Source organism: Periplaneta americana, chromosome 2 (genome assembly GCF_040183065.1).
Source record: "Periplaneta americana isolate PAMFEO1 chromosome 2, P.americana_PAMFEO1_priV1, whole genome shotgun sequence".
Taxonomy (NCBI): domain Eukaryota; kingdom Metazoa; phylum Arthropoda; class Insecta; order Blattodea; family Blattidae; genus Periplaneta; species Periplaneta americana.
This window is the reverse complement of record NC_091118.1, coordinates 79,673,643-79,701,131: the sequence shown is the minus strand read 5'-3', so window position 1 is coordinate 79,701,131 and position 27,489 is coordinate 79,673,643. Positions and strand designations below refer to the sequence as shown.

At 34.9% G+C, this 27,489-nt stretch overlaps 1 protein-coding gene across 3 annotated transcripts in view; it reads left to right on the top strand.

Annotated features, from left to right (window-relative positions):
- Positions 1-11,570, top strand: part of LOC138694372 (E3 ubiquitin-protein ligase MARCHF2-like) — a 33,932-nt gene extending 22,362 nt beyond the window's left edge. For all 3 annotated transcript variants that reach the window (XM_069818045.1, XM_069818046.1, XM_069818047.1), the window contains 2 exons: positions 26-407; positions 8,573-11,570. In XM_069818045.1, the coding sequence (XP_069674146.1) occupies positions 26-407; positions 8,573-8,768 (578 nt within the window). In that variant the 3' untranslated portion in view covers positions 8,769-11,570. The remainder of the gene's footprint in view (positions 1-25; positions 408-8,572) is intronic.
- The last annotated feature ends 15,919 nt before the right edge of the window (positions 11,571-27,489 follow it).

Here is a 27,489-nt window from a genome sequence, read left to right as displayed (position 1 = left end):
TCTTTTGTCTGGTTTTGTTTGGCAGATGATAGCAGTGAAAGCCTGATATCCCCGTGTGAATGCATGGGATCACTGGGTCTTGTCCACAAGAGCTGTTTAGAAAAATGGCTTTCTGCTTCCAACACGATGGAATGTGAGATATGTAGGTATCAGTTCAATGCAAACCGTTACCCCAGACCAATTTGGCAGTGGTTCCAGACACACCACGGATTGGACTGTCATCAGGGTTTCTATGGAGATATACTTTGTTTGCTGATACTAACACCGCTGTGTCTGGCATCCATATATCTTTGTGGTATGGGGGCTGCCATGTACATGAGGCACGGACTGTGGGAAGCGATAGGACTTGCTATGTTATGCTGCTTCTTGCTTGCCACATTTGTGCTGTGGGTCGGTGTCACTATCAGGTAAGTATTCTGTGGCAACACTGATGGTCATGCTGTGGCAAGGCAACAGATTTAAACATTCCCCCCCCCCACTTTTTTTTTTTGCCCAACCAAAAGTGCTGTTGTTTTGGTATTGCCAATTAATTGGGTGTCAATTACGAGGGATTTTACTGTAATGACTGTAGCCATTATTGCACGCACACACTCACCTGCAGTTGTGCGTTACAGATGCTTGTGTGGCCCTTGTTGCTACCTGCTTACTGCTCTAGTGTCATCAGTCAATCACTCATGTGTACTAGGAATTTGGATTCCAAGTGATGTCCACTGGGATTGCAGGATTCAGGGCTAGTGCTAATTGATACAGACAAGTAATGTATTGCATTATATGCAGATGAGGACTGTTGGACGAGAATGGGAATTTTAGAACTTTGTATTGTGGCCAAATGTTTTTTTGCCAAAGATGCTATTATTATTATCATTATTATTATTATTATTATTATTATTATTATTATTATTATTATTATTATTATTATTATTCACTTTTGTGTATATTACATTTCTGTCAAATAAGTTATCATTAATATGTAATCTTTAATTAACAAATGTTTTTACCCTTTCGCCATTTTTGCCCTAGACATTATCAGGTTATTTACTAATTTGCTTGTTAGAACTGTAAAGTTACTAGAACATGATCACAATTTAAAAATTTATTTTAAAATACATAGATATAGTGTTATTCTATATTCATTATAATATGTTACTGGATGTTTTATCCCCTTTCATTACATTTAAAAGAACATTCATATTTAACTATGTGACAATAAAACTTCAGAATCCAAATTTAAGTTTTGAGGTTTAAAACTTTTAATATATACCAGCAGACTATATAAACTAAATAAATTTTCCATACAGTTAACCTGGAGAGACCAGATTCTGCACTATATCATCTTGTTCATTTAGCAGAGTCCGTATAGGTCAGTTTCTATCTGATGCTTTTCCAATTCACTGCGGGCTAAAGCAAGGAGATGCACTATCACCTTTACTTTTTAACTTTGCTCTAGAATATGCCATTAGGAAAGTTCAGGATAACAGGCAGGGTTTGGAATTGAACGGGTTACATCAGCTTCTTGTCTATGCGGATGACGTGAATATGTTAGGAGAAAATACACAAACGATTAGGGAAAACACGGAAATTTTACTTGAAGCAAGTAGAGCGATCGGTTTGGAAGTAAATCCCGAAAAGACAAAGTATATGATTATGTCTCGTGACCAGAATATTGTACGAAATGGAAATATAAAAATTGGAGATTTATCCTTCGAAGAGGTGGAAAAATTCAAATATCTTGGAGCAACAGTAACAAATATAAATGACACTCGGGAGGAAATTAAACGCAGAATAAATATGGGAAATGCGTGTTATTATTCGGTTGAGAAGCTCTTATCATCCAGTCTGCTGTCCAAAAATCTGAAAGTTAGAATTTATAAAACAGTTATATTACCGGTTCTTCTGTATGGTTGTGAAACTTGGACTCTCACTCTGAGAGAGGAACATAGGTTCAGGGTGTTTGAGAATAAGGTGCTAAGGAAAATATTTGGGGCTAAGCGGGGATGAAGTTACAGGAGAATGGAGAAAGTTACACAACACAGAACTGCACGCATTGTATTCTTCACCTGACATAATTAGGAACATTAAATCCAGACGTTTGAGATGGGCAGGGCATGTAGCACGTATGGGCGAATCCAGAAATGCATATAGAGTGTTAGTTGGGAGACCGGAGGGAAAAAGACCTTTAGGGAGGCCGAGACGTAGATGGGAGGATAATATTAAAATGGATTTGAGGGAGGTGGGGTATGATGATAGAGACTGGCTTAATCTTGCACAGGATAGGGACCGATGGCGGGCTTATGTGAGGGCGGCAATGAACCTTCGGGTTCCTTAAAAGCCATTTGTAAGTAAGTAAGTATGATATGATATGATATGATATATATGATATGATATGATATATGATATGATATGATATATGACAAGACATGATATATGACATGACATGACATGACATGACATGATATATAAAGTGGGCCAATCAAACGGAAAGTTTTGATGGGAATATATTGTTCATATGGAAAGGGTGAGAATGAATATAACCGTCTCTTCTCTACCTACTTACTTTACAATTTATGACTTCTTAGGTGGTGATGTCACTATCTCCACATTCCCTAATTCATTGATTTCAATGGAGCGTTGAACCGGGAAACAGTGCGGCTACACACTTATAACGTATTATCTTCATAACGAGAGTTTGGTGCAAACCCAACGAGCTTTCCATCTGCATTTCAACATACCGTGCAACCAGCCTGTACCGTTGGAACTTGGGTGAGTAACTCGGAGACAACTGGATCAGCGACAAAAAAAAGGGGCGGTAGTGTTAAAACAGTTTGAACCCCAGAGAACATTGAAAGAGTTCTACAAGGGGTTTTAAGATGTCCACAACGATCGACCAGACGTTGTGCAATAACTGTTGGAATAAGTCGCACATCATTGAGAAGGATTCTCCATAAGGATCTGTGTTGTCACCCATACAAAATTCAAATTGTTCAGGCTCTTCATTCTGGTGATAATCAACAGAGAATTCGATTTTGTGAGGCTTTGCTTGTTAGATTGACAGAGGGCGAAGACCTTGTGAATAACTTGTGGATGAGTGACGAGGCGCACTTCCATCTCAATGGATTTATAAATAGACAAAACTTTCGATATTGGTCGGAGGCAAACCCTCGTTTACTTCATGAGAAACCTCTCCATGCCCAAAAGATAATGGTATGGTGCATGGTTTCATCAACTGGAATAATTAGCCTATTCTTTTTGAGAATGAAGCTGGAAATGCAGTGACTGTTAATTCAGTGCTATATGTTGAAATGATATAGAAATTTTTACACTACAACTCGCCCATTTTCCAGTGAATGAAAACACACTGTTTCAACACGACGGAACAACAAGCCACACCGCAAGAATTTCAATGGATGCTGTGAATGCTTAATGCTTTGTTCCCGGGCAGCACCATTTCTTGGAAAAGGGATATCGCTTGGCCGCCTAGGTCACCTGATTTAACGGTATGTGATTTCTTCCTATGGGGACACCTCAAAACGAAGGTGTTTGGGGGCAATCCAGCCAGAACAATTCCAGCTCTAAAACAACATATACAAGAAGAATTCGTTGCGATACCTGTTAATATGCTGAGAGGAGTTATGCAACAGTTCGTGGCCAGACTCAAAGAATGTGTGCGTTTCAGTGGAGGTCACTTGGCTGACGTAATTTTGAAGAAATAATTTTTTTTCTTGTTGCATACCTAATGGTTATTCATGTACTTGTCATTTATACGCATTAAATTGATATAATAGTAACTTTTCATTCTTTTTTCTGCTCCTTGAAATCTTTCTGTTTAACTGGCCCACCTTGTATATTTCGTCACAGCATTTCTTTACATGTAATATGGTGTATCTCACATTTCTCGTATCTGGTGCCACCATTAGCATATTATTACAATAACACATTATTAGCAGTACACGCCTACACCAATACTCCAACTTACACTATGTACCTTTTTAATACCCGGTCTAATCTCCCTTTCAATATTTCTCCTACATTTCGTGTGCTATTTTCTATTTGTTTATTAATCCTAATATATCCAATATTATATACTACTTTCAACCCCCCCCCCCCCATTTTTTTCCTCTCTCTAATATTCAATAAAATCTCCATTTCACTTTTTTCTATAAATTATCGTCTTGTATTATTTATCCTATTTGTTCTTTGACCTTTTCTCCTATCTTTCTCTTATATTGATTTAATGTTTCCAAGTTCAAATGAACTTGGACTATATAAGAAAGCTTCTTGTACAGCAAGTGTGTTTTTAAGTGATTGGCCTGTACACTGTTAGCTTTCTAATTGTCAGCAACTGAGCCAGTTTTGACGAACTTGTCACAAATGCGGTAAATGGTTAGTCTAGATGGTAGATCACTGTTGAAGTAGGATTGATATTTTTGCGAATCACTGTTGGAGACTGAAATGCCTCAATCTATGCCAAAATCTTTCGTCTTTGCTCCAAGCTGAATTTTGTAACTATTTTTACAATAGAGATGAAAACAAATTCATTGTAACCATGGAAATACCATGACCTATCTTATTTTGAACAAATGGAAACTTGTTGATCCCAAGGTCCTATGTATAATCACATAAACATAAACTGAATCTCTATCCATATAATTGTTAACATTTTTTAGATAGTGTATAATAAATTAGAATAATTGTAGTTAATCAACGTTAGCAACGTTATCAGGTTGAAATTTCAAATAGGTTTGCTGATTTAGCAACTGCTGACGAAGCTGAGGAAGAGTTAGATATTAATAGCGTGTGGGACAATATCCGAGATAATATCAAAATTGCAGCTGAGCAGAGCATAGGTTATCATGAAACTAAGAAAAAGAAACCATGGTTTGATGAAGATTGTTCCATTGTAGTAGATAGAAGGAAACAGGCAAAATTGAAATTCTTACAGGATCCAATTGTGGAGAATAGAGATAATTATTTCAATGAAAGACTGGAAGCAAGTCGTACACTTAGGAACAAAAAGAGAGATTACTTGAAGGAAAAACTGAATGAGGTAGAAACAAATAGTAAGAATAAAAACATTCGAGATTTATATAAAGGTATAAAGGAATTTAAAAACGGATATCAGGCAAGGGTAAACGTGATCAAGGATGAGTATGGTGACTAACTTGCAGACTCTTATTCAATCCTGAACAGATGGAAAAACTATTTTGGGCAACTACTAAATATACGTAGGCCAAATAGAAATGATCAGGACGAAATTCAACTACAAACTGCTGAGCCATTCATACCGGAACCCACACGTTCTGAAGTCGAAATTACGATAGAAAATCTGAAAAAGTACAAGTCTCCAGGTATTGATCAAATTCCAGCAGAATTAATACAAGAGGGTGGAAGGGCATTATCTAGCGAAATTTATAAACTTGTACTTGCAATTTGGGAAAAGGAAATTGTACCAGAACAATGGAAGGAGTCCATAATTGTACCTATTTTTAAGAAGGGGGACAAGACTAACTGTAGTAACTTTCGAGGAATATCACTTTTGTTGACGTCGTACAAAATTTTGTCGAATATCCTTTTGAGAAGATTAACTCCATATGTAGATGAAATTATTGGGGATCATCAGTGTGGTTTTAGGCGTAATAGATCGACTATTGATCAGATTTTTTGTATTCGACAGATATTGGAGAAAAAATGGGAGTATAAGGGTACAGTACATCAGTTATTCATAGATTTCAAAAAGGCATATGACTCGGTTAAGAGAGAAGTTTTATATAATATTCTTATTGAATTTGGTATTCCCAAGAAACTAGTTCGATTAATTAAAATGTGTCTTAGTGAAACTTACAGCAGAGTCCATATAGGCCAGTTTCTATCTGATGCTTTTCCGATTCACTGCGGGCTAAAGCAGGGAGATGCACTATCACCTTTACTTTTTAACTTTGCTCTAGAATATGCCATTAGGAAAGTTCAGGATAATAGACAGGGTTTGGAGTTGAATGGGCTACATCAGGTTCTTGTCTATGCGGATGACGTGAATATGCTAGGAGAAAATCCACAAACGATTAAGGAAAACGCGGAAATTCTAGTTGAAGCAAGTAAAGCGATAGGGGTGGAAGTAAATCCCGAAAAGACTAAGTATATGATTATGTCTCGTGACCAGAATATTGTACGAAATGGAACTATAAAAATTGGAGATTTATCTTTCGAAGAGGTGGAAAAATTCAAATATCTTGGAGTAACAGTAACAAATATAAATGACACTCGGGAGGAAATTAAACACAGAATAAATATGGGAAATGCGTGTTATTATTCGGTTGAGAAGCTTTTGTCATCTAGTCTACTGTCAAAAAATATGAAAGTTAGAATTTATAAAACAGTTATATTACCGGTTGTTCTGAATGGTTGTGAGACTTGGACTTTCACTTTGAGAGAGGAACAGAGGTTAAGGATGTTTGAGAATAAGGTTCTTAGGAAAATATTTGGGTCTAAGAGGGATGAAGTTACAGGAGAAAGGAGAAAGTTACACAACGCAGACCTGCACGCACTGTATTCTTCACCTGACATAATTAGGAACATAAAATCCAGACGTTTGAAATGGGCAGGACATGTAGCACGTATGGGCGAATCCAGAAATGCATATAGAGTATTAGTTGGGAGACTGGAGGGAAAAAGACCTTTGGGGAGGCCGAGACGTAGGTGGGAAGATAATATTAAAATGGATTTGAGGGAGGTGGGATATGATGGTAGAGACTGGATTAATCTTGCTCAGGATAGGAACCAATGGCGGGCTTATGTGAGGGTGGCAATGAACCTCTGGGTTCCTTAAAAACCAGTAAGTAGTAGTAGTAGTAGTAGTAATTGTAGTTAATCTTTATTAGAATTATCATGGATACTTGGTTGCATCAATGATCAAACACAGATATCATCAAGATGTAATTAAGACACTGTCAGGGGACCATGAAACGGGAATTTTCTTTTAAATCTGAAATAAATTTTACATGATCATCTTACTTTTTCCCAAATAGTATTAAAAAAAATAGAAATAAGACTAGGAGATCAAATACTTGCTTACTTCTCTTCTTCCATCACCATTGTCATCATTGTATATTTCTGGATAGCTTATAATCCATGGCAGCCCTATAAGTCTGTGAATAAATGAGGAGTGTTTTCGTAAAAGAGAAATATTTTCCCTGAACCAGAACTAGACCAAATTGTGTTAAAATGATTTACTTACACATTACCGTGAATTACTGTAGGTGTTCCATATATTTTCTTTGGTTATATCGAATATTCAAATCTCCATTCTATTGTTTTCATTTTCTTTTGGGTCCATGATACAAACTTAACAGAAGATGAACTTATTTACTAATCATATTTTTCAAACATCATCTATTCTACACATACACATATATTACTTGCTAAGTTATCTTAAAAATCTGTAGATGCGTTTCCAATTCACTGTAGACTAAAGCAAGGAGATGCAATATCACCTATACTTTTTAACTTTGCTCTAGAATATGCCATTAGGAAAGTCCAGGATAACAGAGAAGGTTTGGAATTGAACAGGTTACAATGAATGTTATTGTCTATGCGGATGACGTGAATATGTTAGGAGAAAATCCACAAATGATTAGGGAAAATACAGGAATTTTACTTGAAGCAAGTAAAGAGATAGGTTTGGAAGTAAATCCCGAAAAGACAAAGTACATGATTGTCTCGTGACGAGAATATTGTACGAAATGGAAATATAAGTATTGGAAATTTATCCTTTGAAGAGGTGGAAAAATTCAAATACCTGGGAGCAACAGTAACAAATATAAATGATACTCGGGAGGAAATTAAACACAGAATAAATATGGGAAATGCGTGTTATTATTCGGTTGAGAAGCTTTTATCATTCAGTCTGCTGTCAAAAAATATGAAAGTTAGAATTTATAAAACAGTTATATTACCGGTTGTTCTTTATGGTTGTGAAACTTGGACTCTCACTTTGAGAGAGGAACATAGGTTAAGGGTGTTTGAGAATAAGGTGCTTAGGAAAATATTTGGAGCTAAGAGGGATGAAATTACAGAAGAATGGAACACAGAACTGCACGCATTGTATTCTTCACCTGACATAATTAGGAACATTAAATCCAAATGTTTGACATGGGCAGGGCATGGGCAGGGCATGTAGCACGTATTGGCGAATCCAGAAATGAATATAGTGTGTTAGTTGGGAGGTCAGAGGGAAAAAGACCTTTGGGGAGCCCGAGATGTAGATGGGAAGATAATATTAAAATGGATTTGAAGGAGGTGGGATATCTTGCTCAAGATAGGGACCAGTGGTGGGCTTATGTGAGGGCGGCAATGAACCTCCAGGTTCCTTAAAAGCCCGTAAGTAAGTAATTTATAAGTAGGAAAGAATACACTCTACATACTTGAAAAATCAATAACTATTATCGCTCTTTTGAGAAAGATTGAATGGAATACCATATTGTTATTAGTTTCATTAATTATTGAGATGTTATGATTATAATCTTTGGTCATTATTCATATATGTATGAAATAAAACAGTGTTATGTGAATTCTGATTCAGATTTCATTGGAAGATGTTACGGAGGTGGCAAAGAATGAATCAGATGGTGCGGCTTACAGATTTGCACCATCACCATCGTGCAAGTAACAGAGAGCAAAGGACTGAAGTGAATAACAACGGTAACCATGAACAAGGGAACGTTAACAGAGTGGCGAATGTCTTGTCTCAAGAGCTCGAAATGAATGTCTTTGTCTAGTATTTCATATTAATATTTATCCACAGCTGAAATAGTAATAATAATTATGAAAATGAATGCAGCTGATAGGTTTGAAGAGAATACTGATTGTGTGATTCGAGATATACACAGAGATATTACATTCGTTTTGTCTGTATTTTATTTTCAGTATTTGATCCACATTCCTTAATAATTAGGTGATCATTCCACATATCTGCATTGGAGCTTGCTTCGAACAGAATGTTAATATTTACTTTCTAAAATTCTTTATAAATTCTTGTATTAGAAAGTTACATTCCTTCAAACTACAACTAAACTCTGATGTGATAGTAAGTGCCATAATTCGTGATTCCTCTCTCATTATGAGGCTTTATACTACTTACAAGTGTTGTAGTTTTAGTGTATATTTTATATCTTAATAATTCTATGAATTCGATATTTGAATATTATATAATTGTTCATATGTGATCAATAATGAACCGCTCTCTCTCTCTGTTGCTTTGGGTTAACACTAAACTGTCATAACATTTGTGTATTCATGTTCTTAATGCTCACTTTTGCTCATATTGATGTAGGCAATTGTACATTGCCATGTCTATAAATTTTATTAACAAAATATATTTATTGCCAAGATCTTTTTTTTTTTCTCAATGTCGTGAAGATTTTGTCTGTCTGGTTGTTTGTCTCTTGTTGATATACTGTATTTGATACTTATTGAGAACTGTAAACGAACTCAGTAATCTAACAGAATCCAGACATGTAATATCTTTAAAATGTAAATTTATTATCATTCAGAAACAATATCTGTGTCACAACATAATGCAGTCTTAGATGAGAGAGTTTGCAACCTATTTTTTGTTGGTGAGCCTGTTGGATAGTAATCTGGTTAAATATTGAAGTTGCCAGAATTTTTCTGTTTCTTCATCTGAGATCGTCCTTGCAGAAACAGAAACCAGACTGAAATGCAATAATGACTTATTACTATGCAATCTTTGTAAATGTTGATGTATTTGATTATTGTGTTTTACAATAGTTTATATATTGAATTTTGATATATCTCATCCTGATCCATTACTGCTTTTAATGAATGTTTGTGTGTTTTATCTATTATACAGTTTTGAGTCCTTGCTTTGCATCTAGTCATTTAACACCACAAGTGCCTCTCAAAGATAGTACAAAAATGTATAGTTTAAATTATATGAATGATTTCGTGTTACATAATGATAAATATGTGACAAGAATGTTAGAAGTGTGTAATTTGTTGTGTGAAATGAAAGCAGCTTCCATCAGAGCGGTTATAAATTGGTATGTAAAATTGCTGCTTATCTAGAGAATCTAGTGTTCATAATCAGTTTATTTCCATAGAATGGGATTCTGTCTTTGAATATACTCCTAGATACAGTAGATATTAACAATACTTTTTTTCTCAGTTCAGTATTTTAAAGTGTAATATAAATGATCATATGTTTCCCCTTATAATGTATTGAATCCAACACACTCTGAGAATCCACGTACCAGAAAAAAGAAAGTCATTTTCAAGTTCTTGGTAAACATGAAAATATACACCGGTATATATATATATATATAAACTTAATTCATACAAATCCACTTTCAAAATCAAGAATACATTTTAAGATACAAAACTAATAGTAAAACAATGTCATGTGTGTCAGTACTCTTCTACACTTTATAAAATAGTGAATTAGTGTACTCTCTTTATTGACCATGACATTAGACATCGTTTCAACTCATAAAGTGATTTAGTGTGTTATTGCTCATTTAATCCAGTTGTATTATTGTCTGCGTCAAAGAAATGTCGTTAACATTTTATTTTTCTTTGTAAACATTTTAAAATAGAAGTGAAAAGTGTGATTATTATATAGACCAGTGGTCGACAGCACTCACTGAAATGGGTAACGGGTAAGGAGTGTATTGAAATATGCACAATCGTGCAGAATGGAGAGGGAGAAAGCATATTCACCAGCAGCCATGGATGCACGCTAGTGCATCTCTTATCCGCAGGTAAGAGACACTATCCCAAGAGTGCACTGTGCTGATGACCACTGATATAGATTCTCAGAATGAGGGAAAAAAAATCTATTATGCGCAGACGTCACTAGAACCTTTATTTTGTAGGAGAGAGAGAGTGTAAGATGATAACTTCGACATTTATTTAAAATATTCTCTCTTAAAATGAAATTTAAAATATTAAAATATAACATTTGTTCGTGTAAAAAGTTGCGTAATATATATTACAAGTGATTTGAGATTTACTGGTAATTCGAAATCACCATTGTTGTACATGAATAAGATTCAGCTGTAATCACAGAAGTATGAGTACTTTATTATTATACATTTTCGAGAGACTTAAACCCGCCTGTTGCCCTGGCCTTCTGTGCCTGAGGTTGCGGGTTCGATCCCGGCCCAGGTCGATTGCATTTAAGTGTCACTGGATTTAGTGGCATGTAAAAGAACTCCTGTGGGACCAAATTTCAGCACGCTGGCAACGCTGATATAACCTTGGCAGTTGCGAACATTGTTAAATAAAACATAATTCTTTAAACCCGTCCCATTCCCAAATAATTCTTGTGACGCCACTGATTATGAACATTTTTGTTTTATTCTATGTAAGCAGCAATACTGAAAGTAAGGCAAATGCCTCTTATGTTCCATTCGATTTACAAATTGGTCCGTGCCCTATATTTTTCTGGCACAGTTGCCTAAGTAATGGTGTGCAATGATTGTACAGATGTAAGAATGAAAGGATTTTTTTTTATTTAAAAATATTTTGTAAATTCAAATAAACGTTGTGTTTTAAATATGCATGATGTATTTATACAGTTTCTTGATTCATTATATTTTATCTAAACTGAATTAAAGCTGCTGAATATTCTTTGCCAGATCACCTGTGCTAGGATTTAGCAAACTAAACTAGTGGGACACATTCAGCCCTTATTTCTTATTTTGTATATATCATAACAATTTTGCTAGCTCACAACAAATAAGCCATGCACCAATTTGGCTATTGGCTATGGTACTTTACAATGTGAAGATACACTTATTTTATTGTGTTGAAAGTATAATTTAGGAGCACAAAATTTAAATACAGTACATGGGAACTTGAAAAGTGCCCATAAAAGTTTGCTGATTCCTGACCTAAGCCATAATCCATTAAGATAAAATTAAATTCACTGTTCTTATTTATAATTCATTTCAGTATTAGCATAACACTGAGGTGTAACCTCACTTCGTGTTTCGTAATTACAAATTATATATAATTCTAGAGATGATTGGCACGGGTACTAATGTAATGTACTGATTGTGGCTGTTTGCTATTCCATTCAGTATTTTTACTCCTGGATATATCTGAGATCATGGCAGCAGATAAAAGTGGATGCCAATGCAGAGATAAGAACTTATACCGTACAGTCATACATATGGAAGAAACATTTCAACTGTTAATGAAGTATTCTGTAATTTGTTATTTTCATACTTATTATTATTATTATTATTATTATCATCATCATCATCATCATCGTAATCAATCAATCCAATCAATAATTGCCATGGTTATTATTATTATTATTATTATTATTATTATTATTATTATTATTATTATTATTATTATTATTAGGGTTGCAAGGGATAGTGAAGTGCATTCTATAACCTCTTCTTTCCAAATCCCATCCTCAACCTGCCCGTGGTGCAACCTGCTTTTACAGATAAGGCTCTGGGGACCAAGTATTGGCAGTATAACCACAACATCATATACAAAAGAAATGCTGTATAGGGAAGAACCCCACCAATTCTGCCCCTTCAGGCCGGCAACCAGTTCGGCAGTAATTTCATAACTGCTTTAAAATCTCACAATAAGTCTCGGATGGATTGGATTGATTATTCTATTGACAACAGTGACAAGGCTAAGGACAGTTCTTGGAAAAATGAAAGTATTTTTAAACTGGCAACATGGAATAGTTCACAAGGATGACCAACTAGATGACATTGGCAAAGAAAGGAATTTCAATAGCAGTTATATCCGAGACAAAAACGAAATTAAAAGGATCAAGAGAAACCAATAATTACATACAATTTTACAGTGGATTTGACAGAAATCAAGAGCAAACTCTGGAGTTATGTTAATGATAAAGAAACAATTGAAGTCCTCAATAAATAACTACTACTTTTGGAATGAAAGAATAATCCACGTTATATTGAAATTATCTCGAGGTCATATGACAGTGATTGGAGTATATGCTCCAATAGAAGGAGAGGATGAAGAAAATGATCAGTTTTATGCAAAACTACAAAGGATTGTGAATAAAGTTAATAGATCTGACATGTTGGTATTGATGGGAGATTTTAATGCTAGAGTAGGGAATGTCAAGATTGAACACTGTATGGGTGTACACAGAGAACAAACATGTAATAGTAATGGCAACAGATTAATTAATTTCTCGGTCTATAACCAACTCAAAATTATGAATACCTTGTTTGATCATAAAGATAATCACAAATTTACATGGGAGGCAAGGAACTTAGTTTATTATAGATTACCAGTATATAATATGTATTTTTATTTATTTTATTGGGTTATTTTACGACACTGTATCAATATCGAGGTTATTTAGCGTCTGAATGAAATGAAGGTGATAATGCCGGTGAAATGAGTCCGGGGTCCAGCATCGAAAGTTACCCAGCATTTGCTCGTATTGGGTTGAGGGAAAACCCCAGAAAAAACCTCAACCAGGTAACTTGCCCCGACCGGAATTGGAACCCTGGTTTCGCGGCCAGACGCGCTGACCGTTACTCCACAGGTGTGGACTATAATATGTAACAAAATAGCAAATATGGTACTAGACACAAGAGTATTTCGAGGCCCAGAAATTGAATCAGATCACTATCTTCTAGTAAGTTCTATACTCATAAAACCGAGATGGTACAGAAAGAAAAAGAATATAAATCAGACTCGGGAACTATCTTATCGAGTAAGTTTATTTAAAGAGTCTAGTATAATTTGGCTATATCATAAAAGACTGGATACTATTATAAAAGAATCTCCAATTCAGAACAATATAGAAGATGTATGCAACGCTCTCCAAAATATTTTGAAGCAAACCACTTAGGAAAGTTTGGGCACAAAAAGAAAATATTTAGGAAAAAAGGATTAAGAACATGGGATGATGACATAGCATAAGTTATATCTTATAAAAGAGAAGCCTATAAGAACTATTTCTCTACTAAAGCAGAGGACGATAAAATAGAATATCATAAAAAGATCTATCGCTAAAAGAGAAGTACAGAAAAACCATAGACTTGATTGGGAAGAATTTGTAGCTTATTTAGAGAACGATTTGTACAGACCTCAACCACAAACATACAAAATTCTTAAGAATTTAAAGAACGAAGTGAGAGAAAATGTTAAGGTAAATGTTTTTCCGTTAGAAAATTGCTTACAGTATTTTCAGAAATTATGGTCCTAAACTGTTGAACTTCTTGAATTACCAATTTCTGCTAATACTAAAATTGAACCTACCTCCAGATCTGAACTAATTCAAGTTTTAAGGAAAATGAACAATAAAGCCCCAGGAGAGGATTTACTGAATATTAAATTGTTTAAATATGCAAGCCAGACATTTATAAATAGACTCCTTCACCTTCTAAATAAGATATGGACAGGAGATGATATACCAACAAGTTGGACAAACTCAATCGTAGCTCCTAGATTCAAAAGAGGAGATGTAAAATCGTATGACAACTTCAGAGGGATCAGTCTATTAAAAACAGGATATAAAATCTTTACCAGCATAATCAAGAACAAATTGTATAAACATTAAGAAACACTTTTCGGAGAAGAACAAAATGGCTTCCCAAAGGGAAAATCATGTTGCAATGGATATTTTACATTAAAATTAATGGAAAAACACAGGGGATTCAACTTAGAAACACGTATTGCTTTCATTGATTTGGAAAAAGCATTCAATAGGGTGAATAGAAAGAAATTATGAAATGTATTAGTCACAGACCATGTTACACAACAACTTATAGCAGACATATAATATCTGTAAAACAAATCTAATTGCAGTAATGTGTGACAATAAATTATCGCAATGGACAGAAATTCATACAAGAGTAAGAAAAGGTTGCGGCCTTTCACAGTTGCTGTTTATTATATATATATATATATATGAATAAAATAATTAGAGAATGGAAACAATTACCTCGTGGATATATACAACTCAATAAATATTTACAACTAGATTCATTACTTTTTGCAGACGATTTAGCTTTGGTGACATACTTTTTCCTCGGTAAAGATGTAGACTGCTACTAAAGCACTTAGGCCCATTGTACACCCCATGTACTAAAAATCAACCCAGGAGACTGTATTGCGTAACCAGTTTCGTGATGCTCCTGAGTTTTATTTTATTTCCACGAGATACAACATGTATTTCCTCAGGTACTGATGTCTGACTTGACTTAAACCTGGACTATCCAGCAACATGTGAGGTGATAACATACATTCGACATTTTCTAAAAGTTGGTTCATCAATATATATATATATATATATATATATATATATATATATATATATATATATATATATATATGGTTATTCAAATGACAGTGTCTGGTCAGGAGTCTAGTTACCCATCAATGTTCTCTTTTCCAGAGTAAGGAGTTAGGTTTTGGTTCTTCAATAAGAGTTTGGCCTATCTCATGACAGTGTGTTTAGAACTCAAAATTTAATATGGAATACTTTAATAAAAAATGGAATAGTACTGGAAAATCAGAAAATTGTGCATAGAAAATTCCCAATACAAAGTGAAAATTGCAGAATAATTATTAGAGAATTTTCAATGTAAACACTGGTATGACAGGGTGATGGATTATCATCATTTCTTTTTAATTTTGTCCTGAAAAAACACTGAAAAGAGTCAGTTGTAGCACACATAGAGTACAATAAATTGAGGGAAAACTTCTTTCGGTTTTAGCCTAGGCCAGTGGCGTAGTCAGAATTTGGTTATGGGGAAAGGGAGGTTTGAAAAAATTTTCAGAAACTAATTGTAACAAAACTTTAATGTGCCATTACTTTATAATTGAAGAGTCCACTGCAAGAATGATGGATGTCATTTGAAATACATCTTGCAGGAGAAGCAATTGGAAGTTTGAAATGCTTAGCACTCAAAGCTTAACTGTGATTTTCCGATCATTACTGGACAATGACTATCAGTGTTAATGTCATATAACTCTGTATGTACATTCTATATGTCTTAAGCTATGCATTGACAGTCTTGGTTCATTTTCGACAAGAAGGTGACATCCATCATTCTTGCAGTGGACTCTTCAATTAAAGTTTTAAGGAAACAGAACTTCTCACTGAAGTAAATAGTACATCCATTTGCTGCTGAGTTCACATGTTCGCAAATGAAGCATATGCTTTCTCGGCAACAATAAAACTATATACATATGCACAATGCGTTATGACATGCCAGCAGGGTTGTCAACTTTTTTTTTTTAAGAAAATACGGAAGATTAAGAAATCGACAAAATTTCACATAGAAAATTGGCAAATTATTCAGTTCAGTTACTAAAAAGTAACTTTCTTCTACATTTCGACAGCTAGGCTTAAATTAAGAGTATTTTGCGACAGATCTTGTCTTGGTAATAGTTGAAATCAAGTGCAGTTTTCCGCTCTGATTTGATTACATGTGTTGTACTCCTGTTTCGAACATCTGTCCAATTATTGTTCATGAGATAAAACATCTTCTTTGTATGATCATTACTACTTGGTATGCCAGTTTTTCCAAAATTATAATATTAATATTGTTTGATTTTAAAACCCATTTCCTGCAAGCAGTGGCGTGCGGTGACCATTTAGACAGCCAAAGCACAGAATATTATTATTGTTAGGTAAACAATAGTAAATCAAGGGACTTGCCTTGATAAAATCACAACTGATAAAAATTTAAAAGAACATATATTAAAATAAGTAGACCTAATATCAATTTAAGTTTCTTAAAGCTACCATTAAACAACATTTGATATAAAATAACAAGCTTCTGGCTTTAAACTCACCTTTGGCACTTCTCACAGCAAGATCAACGGAACTGAAATTCAATCCTTCTCTCCTGGGGAGAAAATTTGGTAACCATCTCATCTAAGAACTCTTTCTTCTTCCTGAGTTCTCCTAGTAGGCGTGCTTCAATTGAAATAATTCCAAGATGAGATAGTCTCTCTTTCGAGAGTAGCTTTTGATTCTCTTCAGCGTTGAAAACGACCTTCCTACTGAAGACGTACTCACAGGAATTGTACACAGTAATGTCACTAACACATTAAACTGCTGAAAACTTTTTTTCAGCATTGAATTAGTACTCAATAGTTTTGCAAGTTCACTCATGGTTTTATTTCTAAACTCTTCACTGCTGTACACTACAATCAGCTCATTTTTCAATCGAATGATGTCGAAAAATTTTCCATATGTATCTATGAGACTTTGAAAGCAACTTTCTGGGAATTGGTTAGTATATTTTTCGTAGTTTTGAGGCGACAATAAATTTAAAAATTTCAGTTTAGAATAATCTTGAAATCTTACATCCAAGTGGTTATCAATATTATCAAACACTTCGCAATAGATGCGTTTATAGTTGATATTTTTTCTCTTTGGAGGCTCACCTACTTGAGACACGGTTTCTTGGAAAACCCCTTCATAATCGTCACGTAATGCGGCTATGGAACGGCGAGTTTCTTGTATTTTCTCTTGACAGTATAGAATATCATTTGCTTGGTTCTGTAGGATGTTGTACAACACATCGGTGAAGGTAAATATTTTGTCAAACGTATTTAAGGGAAAAACAAATTTGAAATCTTCCAAAAGTGTCAAAAAGCCATTAATTGGTGCTAAAATATCTGACTCCATTTCTTGAGGGTGTTCTAGCATAGCACAAAATACATTACAAAGTTGAATTCTGTTCCTGCACACAGTGTTTACCAGTCTTAATGAATAATTCCATCGCGTTGGACAGATGTGTGGAAGACGACGTTGCAAAAATTGATCCAAAAAGTTAGCACGTTTCGGCGATCTTGAAAAAAAAGCTGCAAGTCCATTAAGTGTACTAAAAAATATTTTACACTCAGGTATTTGGCTGGTGCTTTGAGACAAAACGAGGTTAAGTACATGGGCATAACAGTGAAAAAATAGTGCTTCTAGATGTGTGACTTTGATTAATACTTGTACTCCATTCAAATTTCCCGCCATCGTCGCTGCACTGTCATACGTTTGTGCAATCAATTTTTCATTACATCCGAATTCTGATAAGAAGTGCCGGATAAGTTCTGCAATAGCTTGGGCGTGTTTGTCACTACTTATATCACAGAACCCCAAGAATCTTTCCTTTATCTCTCCTTCATGCACATAACGCAGGACAATACTGGGTGTTCATTTCAAAGTGTGTCATGACGTCACTGTTGTTGGGTCAACGATTTGAAGTGAGTTTCAGTTTATATGTTAGAGAAGTTGCCTATTATTTAAGGCGTTCTTCAATCTGAACTTGAGAACGTGTGCGGTATAACTTGAACGTCGTAGCAACAGATGGCGGTCTGTACAGTCTGTGTGCTACCATAACCTCTTTCGAACTGTGTTTTGCGCCAGCAAGTCGTACGCAGGGTATTTGTTATCATCGGTTGTGTACGGTAACATTCCACAACACAAATCAAATGCTCCGTGTCCATGTTGACCGTCGAAGTTAATGTCAACAAATACGTAAGTAATCGTCTTAACCCTCTCCCCCTTTTCCCGACAGTACGTATTTCCAAACAGTTCACATTCCTGCCACTACCGGTGTTACCGTACGTATCGGTACTACTCTTCAGAATGAACGCCGTACTTGCTAGGCAACTTTTCTGCCCCTTAGGTTATACACCTCTGCGGAAGTGTAGGAAGATTGAATTCTCTAGGCTCATCGGCTAGCCACATGACGGCATACAGCGAGCCATGACACATTTTGAACTGAACACCCAGTAGAAAACTGTGCTTTATTTGCCACATCTGAAGTTTCGTCAACCATGACAGCTACAAAAGGAACTTCAATAATTTCCTGCTTTATAACTGATAAAACGGTTGAACCTACAGCTTGGATTAGGTCATTTTTAATTCGATTAGAAACTCCTTTAAACACAGTAGAGGTTTCTAAATGCTCCGCTAAAAGAGGATCATATTCTGCAGTGCACTTCAGCAATTCCACATAATTGCCCTGATTAACAGAATTTTCTGTTTCATCATGGCCTCGAAAGGCCAACTTTTGTTTTCCCAGAAAACACAAGCATTAATAAGCCTTTTAAGGATGTCCCTGTTCCACTTTACCTCTTGATTGTGTAGAGATATTTCATTTTTAAGCTGGTGGTCAAGTGCAGTTTCTATTCTATTGTCCCCAAAAGCAGCTATAGCTACAGAAGATCGTAGGTGGTTAACAGACAGCCCGTGCTCGGCTATAGATTTTACCAAATTTCCCAAATGCGTGTACCCAGTTCTGGACCAACTAGTATTTCTATCCTTTCCAAACAACAGACAGTACCAGCAAAACACCGCATTTAGCTCAGCGCTGTCGGCTAACCAGTCACATTTGCTATACATATTAGACTGAAAATGTCTAGTAAATTTACTGGTCTTTTGAACCAAGTTCGGTAGTTCTGGTGTTGGCCGTCCATTTTTAATTATCTCATTTTTTCTTGGAAAGAATGAGCGGAAAAGGACTTCAACACAAGCTCTTTTATAATATATGTAGACATTGTTCTGTATTATATAATGTATTGTATTATTAGTTACTACCTGGTACCTTCACGAACTAAAACATTTTCACACACATTAGACAAACATGTACACTGAAGAAAACGTAACTGTTACTGATATACTTTACACTTTCTATATACAACTTCTCACATGTGATTCGAAATTATGGAGAATGCTTCTGAGCGCGACGGTCTGAACAACACTACAAAAAAAAAATAGGGGTGAAGTGTGGCATCTTACTGCTCTAAAAGAAAGCAACACACAGGTATAGTCGGTGACTCAGGAGAAGACGAGCGCTGAAGGGAACAGAAGAAAGGGTGGTAAACAGATATCATTACGACAACAGTGCAATACTTGTACTACTAGTAGACGGAAATAATGTTTCCACTCACTAGTAGTACAAGTATCGCACTGTTGTCGTAAGTAATCTATTATCCACTCTTTCCCCTCACTCCGTGCTCGTCTTCTTCTGAGTCACCGACAGTACTCGTCTCCATGCTCTTGCAGGCATTCTCTTAGTTGACACGCGTAAGTGACGTCACAACCCATGCTAGCTTCGGATTGTGGGGTGCAGACGCACATAGCCCGTGGCCTTCATTTGAGGTGTGTGCACAATTCCTTCGCTGTTCAGCCAAAGTAGAAGTGACAATGCTTCGGTTCGCTCACAATGCTCATACCAATAATGTAATGTATTAAGCTCTAAGTTCTATACGTTCTGAAGAAATCTGACGATTTTATACAGATATTATTGAATAATCGTGTAATTAATAATGACATAATATATTGTTACCGAAGCAGTGCTTCAGTAGCTTACCCTGAATGCACACCACTGCCTGCAAGCATTACCTTTCGAAAAGAGTGCACATTTCAATGCATCTCTCGAAGGACAAAATTCATCATATAAATAGTCATCATTCACGGCAAAATCAAATGCTTAGAATAATGATTTTTACACTGCAAAAATAAGGGAGAAAAATGTTTGAAGAGAAGAAAAATACGGGAGCCGGGAGACTGTTAGAAATTAGGGGCAAATACGAAAAATCCTGGGAAATACGGGAGAGTCGGTAACCCTACATGCCAGTACCGGTACCATCAAAAAATCCTTTTTGAATTTAACTTTCATGTTTATTGCTTATTGTGCTGATGCATAAACATTAATTGTAAATTTTTCTCGCTGCGGTTTATTTCATTGCATTATACATTAGAACATAGGTTTCATTTCATTGCACTTCTTTTAATGTAGGCATATTCACAATTCAGCATACTTGGTTTAGCAATGCTGCAGAGTGTACGCTACTGTAGACCATCTTGTAGAGCAGGAAAAGAGTGCCTTTGCTTAGTCTTAATGGTAATTGATAGAACAGGGTATCAGGGCCATGAAAACATTTCATCATATATAATTAAACGATAAAAAATTCGTACAGTATTGAAAAGAAAGGCAACGTGTCGTCTATATGTAAAACCCTTAAAGTTGATAATGGCCGAAATTAAAGGAAATAGGCTAATAATTTCGAATTTTTTTTTTTTTTTTTTCTGAAATTGATCCATTCAGACAGGTAGTTTATGGGAAACTTTGTAAAATGCTTCCTTCTGTTCCTTCTTCCATTGATGAAGCATTATAACGTGCTTCTGCCGAAAATGTAGTTACCGGTACACATATTGGACAGTTTTTTTATGTGAATGGCAACAGTAAAATTGTCTTAATAACTTGTAAACAAATCGAACTTTTCCCAGGAATAATCATCATTGTTTTGGTTGACGTTACTTTTGATTATGCTCCCAACCATTTCTATCAAATGTACACCACACAACCATCTGTTAATTAATGCTTCAATATTCCTGTGGTTACATGTTTTTTGGCCAAATTCTAATATCCAAACATATAACATGTGCTGCTTCCTGAAGAGATTATGTCTCCAAATCATTTCAGATCTTTTGTTAGATTATAAAATAGCATCACATAATGTTGCCAAAATTAATTTTCTCAGTTTTAAGATTACAGAGTGTAAATTTTACTTAGGACAGAGTTGGCTTAGAAAAATTAAAGGAAACAGTGTATCAAACCAGGAGCTCCGAAACAAAACATCTGAAATTTTAAAAAGGTTAAAAAATTTTATTTTTTGGTTTTTCCTATTTACCAGCATCAGAGGTATCAGATGTTTTTGCGGAACTAATATCACGGGCTGCTCCTGGTAGTGAATGTTTTGAATTTTCTCATATTCTGGAAAATTGTATTGAAACATCAACTTTCCCTCCTGAATTATGGGCTGAAGGACCACAGTTTCTAACTGTACGAACTACAGACGTGGACAGTAGCATGAATTTTGTAAGACATGTACACTTATCTTCATGGTCAGAGATGTATTAAAATTAAACCACAGATTACGACATGTGAGTTACTAAAAATGTGAGAAATAGAAATGGGAAGGACAATAAAAAAAAAAAGCTAACTCTTCAGACACCATAGGAACTATTTGTCTTGAATCAGTATGAACAATACACTTCGAAAGAGAAATTACTAACAGCCATTTCTCTTTTATCATACATTTAAGGCGGACAGAATGTATTTCAACCCTCTGCATTTCTTAGCTAGTTCTTGAGCACATTTTCATTCACAGGAACTTTCTCATGTATGTATATACTGTATGTATGTGAAAGCCAGTCCATTAAGGCGCTCCTCCCCTGTGCTGTTCTTAAGGTACCTACGATTTCTTAGTATTGAAAATGACCTTTCAGGCGTATGAGTAGTTACAGAGAGAGTTACCATTATTGTGAACAGGTTGTGTATTACTGTAAGTAAGTCACCATTATAATATTGCAGAGCTTCAACAGCATTTCGTTTTTTATTTTCTGGGGAGGGGGACCAGAATATTATACGAAATGGAAATATAAAAATTGGAGATTCATCTTTCGAACAGGTGAAAAAATTCAAATATCTTGGAGCAACAGTAACAAATATAAATGACACTCGGGAGGAAATTAAACGCACAATAAATATGGGAAATGCCTGTTATTATTCGGTTTAGAAGCTTTTGTCATCTAGTCTGTTGTCAAAAAATCTGAAAGAATTTATAAAACCGTTATATTACCAGTTGTTCTGTATGATTGTGAAACTTGGACTCTCACTTTGAGAGAGGAACAGAGATTAAGGGTGTTTGAGAATAAGGTTCTTAGGAAAATATTTAGGGCTAAGAGGGATGAAGTTACAGGAGAATGGAGAAAGATACACAACGCAGAACTGCACGCATTGGATTCTTCACCTGACATAATTAGGAACATTAAATCCAGACGTTTGAGATGGGCAGGGCATGTTGCACATATGGGCGAATCCAGAAATGCATATAGAGTGCTAGTTGGGAGACTGGAGGGAAAAAGACCTCTGGGAAGGCCGAGACGTAGATGGGAGGATAATATTAAAATGGATTTGAGGGAGGTGGGATATGATGATAGACACTGGATTAATCTTGTACAGGATAGGGACCGATAGGAGGGCAGCAATTAACCTGTGAGTTCCTTAAAGGCACTTGTAAGTTATAAGGGGTTTACTCCCAAAAGTATCCCCTCGCTACATCAGTGCCTATGCCAGTGTCATTGTACTATTAAGCAGAAGAAAGAAGGTGATCCAAAGTTTAACGAAAGAATTAATAGAAGAAGTTGGCTTACGAGTCATTCCACGTCAAATTGCACAGCAATAAAACACGACTTTCTCGGAAATGGTCGAATTTTTTTTCATGAATTACAGACATCAAATAAGGAGACCCGTATTTTTTTTTATTTTCACAATTATTAATTATTTGTGTAGTTATGAATATTTGAAGTTACGCAAATTATGTGCGCACTGTTACATAAACTCGCTTGGAACTTTGTGTCTACATATAATTGAGATTTGCGGTTTGGCGCATTTGAAAGACGAAATACAACACTTTTTATTACTTTAGGCCTATCACAAATAAATAAAAAATTTGGCCTATTTTTTTAATAATTTCTTTTTCAAAGCAAAATTACTATATTAAATAGCCAAGTTAAAAATCTGAAAAAAATATAGACTTGTTCGCTGATGTATTATCTGTAAATTACTGCATTTATAAATATGGGATTGGCACCCATACATTTGTAACAATTTATTTTCCAGAGGCATGCACGCGCTCGCGATGCCCAGCTAATGAACTGCTTGCAGCCATAGGCTAGAAGGCTGCCCGTGGAAATTTCCCGTTGCATCTGATGTCACCATACTAATCATCAAATGATTAATACCTTAAGGAACAGTAAATATCTTATCTAAAATTATTTTATTATTGTCAGCTCAGGGGGAAGCCCTTCACAGTTTATACTGTAATATAGCCAAGTGTTTGATGATAGCAAGACTGGGTAAGGCAGTAAACTTTATGGCAGTAAACAGATGGCATGAGAGAAAAATAATCAGTTTGGGTTTGAATTTCGCGCAGTGACGTGACTTCTATACAACATGAGTGATGGTAAAGATCGCGTAATATATAAGTGTTTAAATCCATTTACCTTCCTAATCACGCTTTTAAAAAGAAAAGCACACTAAGACGTGTAAGTCGTGACTTATTGATAAAGCTCAATTTAAAGGAGTATTTGAGTGTGCAAATATGTGATTTGTTCCGTAAAAATCAATCAATTTCCGCATAGGTCAGGTGAAATTATATGTGAAGCCAGTAGTTCTTGTGATATTAATAAACATGAATCAAATGAAAGTACGGACAGAGAAAGTGATTATCCCAGTATTTCTTCTAGCAGTTCTATGGATACAGTGCTAGAAATCAGTAATATTGAGGAATTAAACAAGAGTCTGATGTCAATAGAATCCCCTATCAAGAAAAGAAAGATACAACAAAACGATACCCCTGTGAAAAGTTTCAAAAGTAAAAGGCTCCCTAGCATGTTAAGTTTTTCATGTAGAAGATGCATCATCATCCATATTTTATTTTTGACGGAATGCAAAGAAAGTACAACCTGAATATTACATAGTTATTGCAGACTTTTCTGAAAATTATTCATTTGTAACACAAGATTCAATACAAGGTGTGCATTGGAACATATGCCAAGCCACAATACAATACAATTTTAATTTTACTTCCTACTTTATTTTATTTTATATTCTCCTATAGGCCTATTAATATTATATCTGAACTGTGACCGAACACGAGCGCTGCTCATTCGGTCTCAAATTTTGTTAATACTACTGCATCTCCTTTTTTATATTGATTGTATTATTTTATTTCTATTTCTCTTATTTGTAATTATATTCTTTATTCTGTATATTTAAATAAATAAATAAATAAAAAAATAAATCCTTTCGTAGTATATTTCAAAGGAGATACAGAAATTCGTTACAAAAGTAATATCATCTCAGAAACCATGAAACATGACACCGATCCCTTTCACTTTTTTCAATCCAAAGCAATCAATTTCTTAAAGCAAGAATTCAACAATTTTAAAAATAATTGCTTACATGAAGATGATTATGGAATTAGTGCTGAATGGCACTTCTTTGCAATGTCGCATGGTAAAGGTCCATGTGTTGGCATTGGAGATACTGTTAAAAGACTTGCCACGAGAGTTAGCCTATACAAGATCCTATAACAACACAAAAAACAAAAACTGTTTGATTAGTCACAAAAAGTATTTCTAACGTGTCATTTATATTTTGTCCATTCAATAAGCACAAAAACCACACTGAAAATTTGCAGGCCAGATACCATAATCTAAAACCAATAACTGGTACATTAAAATTATATTCTTTCATTCCGTTTTCAAAAACTGAAGATTTAGTAAAACAATTTTCTTTCAAGAAAGAAGGTAGGCGAATGAAAATTTAAAATGTGAATGAAAAGAAACATTTGAAAAGCATAATGTACAATTATTTAAAGATATCATAATAAGTAAATTAGCAGTATTTCCTCGAGTAACTTGATCCGTACTGGGTGTAATGTTGCAACGTTCAGTCAATTATCCAGCGCCGATAAACCTCTTAGTGCGCTTTAATGCTTCCCGTCCAGTGCTGCTGCGCCGACCGCTACACATTCTGTCATAAGTAATTAAATTTCCATTAAACTATTGGAGATCCCATTCTGATTTTTTCTGGAATTATTAAGAATACTTCAGTGCACCTAGTAGGCATTTTTTTAGATTTTTAATAGGGCTATTTCACATTGATGTATATGTTTTAAACATTGAATTATAAAAAAATATTTGAAATAATTATATTAAAATTAGTTCGTAAATATTTAATAAAATACAATACTTTAAGCTTTTAAATGAATTTTTCAAAAAAATTTTAACATCAATATCGTCAGAAATATGACGCTTTAAATGTTGCATTGTGCGACATTTTTAACGAATTTTAACATGTAATATTTTAAAAACATGTGGACTTAGGAAGAAATAAAAAACACTTGTTGGTTTATGAGACTCATAGAGTTGGTAAAAAAAATATAAACGCAGTCAGAAATATGAAGGTCAAAATTTGTATAATTTTGTGCGATTTGACGTGGAATGACTCTTATTCATAAATCCAGGAAAAACCAAATACAAGGAAATATCGAGAAGGGACAACAGTGAAGATGCATTTAAGATGCTGTAGATTATAATCAAGAACCTGATAAAGTTGACGAATTCCAATATCTAGGACAGAGTTGGCCAACTCAATGCCTCTCCGGGGCCAAATTTAATTCAGGCAACTTCATAAGGGGCCAGATCATGTCATATGTTTAGTTTTATCCATGCAGAAAGAAAAATACAAGTCATAATTTAATAAACAAGGATCAGATACCTAGGAATTTTGTCATTAATCATCACATAATAGTGACAGAAAATATATTCCTCTTTCAGCAAGAATGTGTACAAACATTTTATGGAACATAGTTTTTATGGTTTTCCCTTGAAAAGCTAATTGAAATACTCCTAAACCAAATCCTTGTACACACGCTGTTTAATGAGGACATTGTGGTTTCTGAATATTGGAAGTCAATAATTTAAAATCCACTTCCAATTGTGAGGTTACCATTCGAAGAATATGTAATAATACGGCAAATGTAGATAATCTGTGGCAAATCATCGATCTCAACTCGCCAAATAAAACTTATCACCAGTTTCATTGATACTAAATAACAGAGTAGTATTGTAGATATAGCATCATTAAATAATCACTTGAAATAAACTGTTAGCACTAGAAGATATACTAAGCACTGCAGTTTGTGGTCTTTATCGAATAAAAAAAAAATCCTTCACAAAATCCAGTACGATGTTAAGAAACAGTAAATACTCCATTCTCTGCTAGCCAGCTTTCTGGGAGCAATTACTGATATTTTGATGGTGTTATAAATCCTTCCTTTTTAGCCACTTCGGTCTTTGTTTAGTTTCATCAGTTACTCTGGGAACTTCATGACAAGTGCAGTGTTATTAGAAGACTAATTGAAACTTTCAAAGAGAATATCCAACACAGTGGGAACGTATACAGTCTACTGAAAAACACTGTAAACTTTTGAAGCATCCTGATAAAAAGCTGAATGCTATGTCAGTGCAGTAGTAAAGTTATGATTTTGAAAAGTAAATCTTAGAGTCTCAGGGGCCAGAATAAAATATCAGGTTATGGGCTGCTAGTTGGCCATCACTGATCTAGGACATTAAATCACAGAGCAAAATCTAATAGAAATATAAATTTTTCACGGTATGTTAAAAGTAAACATGTTTCCTTTTTTTTTTTTTACTCTCAAATCATTATTTCCAAAATTTTTACCACACCCACAAAAATAAGAATGTTAAATGTTTTATTTAACGACGCTCGCAACTGCAGAGGTTATATCAGTGTCGCCGAATGTGCTGGAATTTTGTCCCACAGGAGTTCTTTTACATGCCAGTAAATCTACTGACATGAGCCTGTCGCATTTAAGCACATCGACCTGGCTCGGGATCGAACCTGCAACCTTGGG